The sequence below is a fragment of the Dipodomys merriami genome, unplaced genomic scaffold (assembly GCF_024711535.1).
Source record: "Dipodomys merriami isolate MVZ:Mamm:240054 unplaced genomic scaffold, mDipMer1.0.p SCAF_84, whole genome shotgun sequence".
NCBI classification, from domain to species: Eukaryota; Metazoa; Chordata; class Mammalia; order Rodentia; family Heteromyidae; genus Dipodomys; species Dipodomys merriami.
Window position 1 is genome coordinate 1,431,824 of NW_027206446.1, and position 2,500 is coordinate 1,434,323.

The 2,500-nt window shown below is 60.1% G+C and overlaps 1 protein-coding gene across 1 annotated transcript in view; it reads left to right on the forward strand.

Moving 5' to 3' along the window:
- The window catches only part of LOC138820132 (solute carrier organic anion transporter family member 1C1-like), a 24,694-nt gene that overhangs the window by 16,980 nt on the left and 5,214 nt on the right, over window positions 1-2,500 (forward strand). The window contains exon 11 of the mRNA XM_070011842.1: window positions 1,163-1,328. Coding sequence (XP_069867943.1) covers window positions 1,163-1,328 — 166 coding nt within the window. The remainder of the gene's footprint in view (window positions 1-1,162; window positions 1,329-2,500) is intronic.

Here is a 2,500-nt window from a genome sequence, read left to right on the forward strand (position 1 = left end):
TGCCCACCGACCGATCATTTACAGCATTTGACATTGGAGTCCGATGCTGGTGGCGCATGCCTGTAGTCCCGGATACTCATGGGGAGGTTGAGATCTGAGGATCAAGGTTCGAAGTTAGCCCAGGCAGGAAAGTCCCTGAGACTTCTTCTCTCTGATAAACTACTCAGAAAAAGCCGGAAGTGGTACTGTGGCTCAAGGGGTAGAGCGCCAGCCTTGAACAAAAAGTAGCTCAGGGACAGTGCCCAGGTCCTGAGTTCAAGGCCCAGGATCAGCACCAAAAACACATTGCTTTGTGCGACGTTTTAGATTCTCCTCAGCGAGGACAGGGATGTCATCACTGGCTTTTGTGGGTTAAGCTTTGAGAGTAAGCCCCCCGACCCCGGGAATCTCTGACCTTTCAACCTCCCGACTTTGAAAGAAAAACCTGGGCCTGGATCTGTCACTTTTGTTCAGCTCAAGGCCAGCGCTCTACCCTGCTGAGCCGCGGTCAGGTGCTTGGATGGATCACTGAAGAGAGTCTCACGGCCTTTCCCGCCCGGGCTGGCTTTGAACCCTGATCCTCAGATCTCAGCCTCCTGAGTAGCTGGGATGACAGGCGTGAGCCACCAGCTCCTGGATCTTGTCCTGTCCTTTTAAGCATGTGTGTGTGTGTGTGTGTGTGTGTGTGTGTGTTGGTCCTGGGGCTTACACTCAGGGCCTTGGTGTTGTCCCTTATCTTTCGCATTCATGGCAGGCATTTGGGAGATCAGAGTGTCATGGACTTTCCTGCCTGGGCTGGCTTTGAACCCTGATCCTCAGATCTCAGCCTCCTGAGTGGCTGGGATGGCAGGCGGGAGCCACCAGCTCCTAGATATTGTCCTGTCCTTTTAAGTGTGTGCGCGTGTGTTGGTCCTGGGACTCGAACTCAGGGCCTTGGTGTTGTCCCTTAGCCTTTGCACGCATGGCAGGTGCTTTTCTGCGTCTGGCTCTTTGCTGGTTCCTGGGAGATCAGGGCCTCACGGGCCTTTCCCGCCCAGGCTGGCCTCGAACCCTGATCCTCAGGTCTCGGCCTCCTGGGTGGCTGGGATGCAGGCGGGGCCCGCGGGTGCTGTCTGAGATGGCGGCCCTCGCCCTGCCCGGCCGCCCGGCCCGGTGGTGCTGAGGCGGTGACTTGTCTCCGCAGGACGCGGCCCGAGCCCCCCGGCCGAGGCGGCCTCCTCGCCGACTGCAACGCCAGATGCCAGTGCTCGGAGGCCCACTGGGAGCCCGTGTGCGGGGCCGATGGAGTCACCTACGCGTCCGCCTGCCTCGCCGGCTGCCAGGCCTCCCGCGCGGCCGGGAGAAGCCTCGTAAGCGAGGCCCCGGCCTCCCCGGCCGCAGGGCCTGCCTGGCGGGGAAGCCTCGTAAGCGAGGCCCCGGCCTCCCCGGCCGCAGGCCCTGCCTGGCTGGGAGAAGCCTCGTCAGCGAGGCCCCGGCTGCCCCAGCCGCAGGGCCTGCCTGGCGGGGAAGCCTTGTAAGCGAGGCCCCGGCCTCCCCGGCCGCAGGCCCTGCCTGGCTGGGAGAAGCCTCGTCAGCGAGGCCCCGGCTGCCCCAGCCGCAGGGCCTGCCTGGCGGGGAAGCCTCGTAAGCGAGGCCCCGGCCGCAGGGCCTGCCTGGCGGGGAAGCCTCGTAAGCGAGGCCCCGGCCTCCCCGGCCGCAGGGCCTGCCGGGCGGAGAAGCCTCGTAAGCGAGGCCCCGGCCTCCCCGGCCGCAGGCCCTGCCTGGCTGGGAGAAGCCTCGTCAGCGAGGCCCCGGCTGCCCGGCGGAGGCCGCAGCGGCCCTGCTCCCCACGCGCCCCCCACGCCCTCCAGTTGTGCACTGTTCTAGTTGTGTCTGCAGCTAAGTAATATTAGCCTGGAATCTGCAGGCTTTGGAATGAGGACAGACAGACATGCAGACAGACAGACAGACAGACAGATGATAGACAGATAGACAGATAGACAGACAGACAGATGATAGACAGACAGATAGACAGATAGACAGACATGCAGACATGCAGACAGACAGACAGACAGCAGGGACACACAGACAAACAGATAAACAGACAGGCAGATAGACACACAGACAGACAGATAGACAGGCACACAGACAGACAGACAGACAGGAGGGACACACAGACAGACAGATAGACAGGCACACAGACAGACAGACAGGCAGGAGGGACACACAGACAGACAGATAGACAGACAGGCACACAGACAGACAGACAGACAGGAGGGACACACAGACAGACAGATAGACAGGCACACAGACAGACAGACAGGAGGGACACACAGACAGACAGATAGACAGGCACACAGACAGACAGGCAGGCAGATAGACACACAGACAGACAGACAGAGATAGCAGACAGATAGACAGGACAGACAGACAGATAGACAGATAGACAGGACAGACAGACAGATAGACAGATAGAAGGACAGACAGACAGGTACATAGTTATATAGGTAGGTAGATAGACAGATAGATACATAGATATATA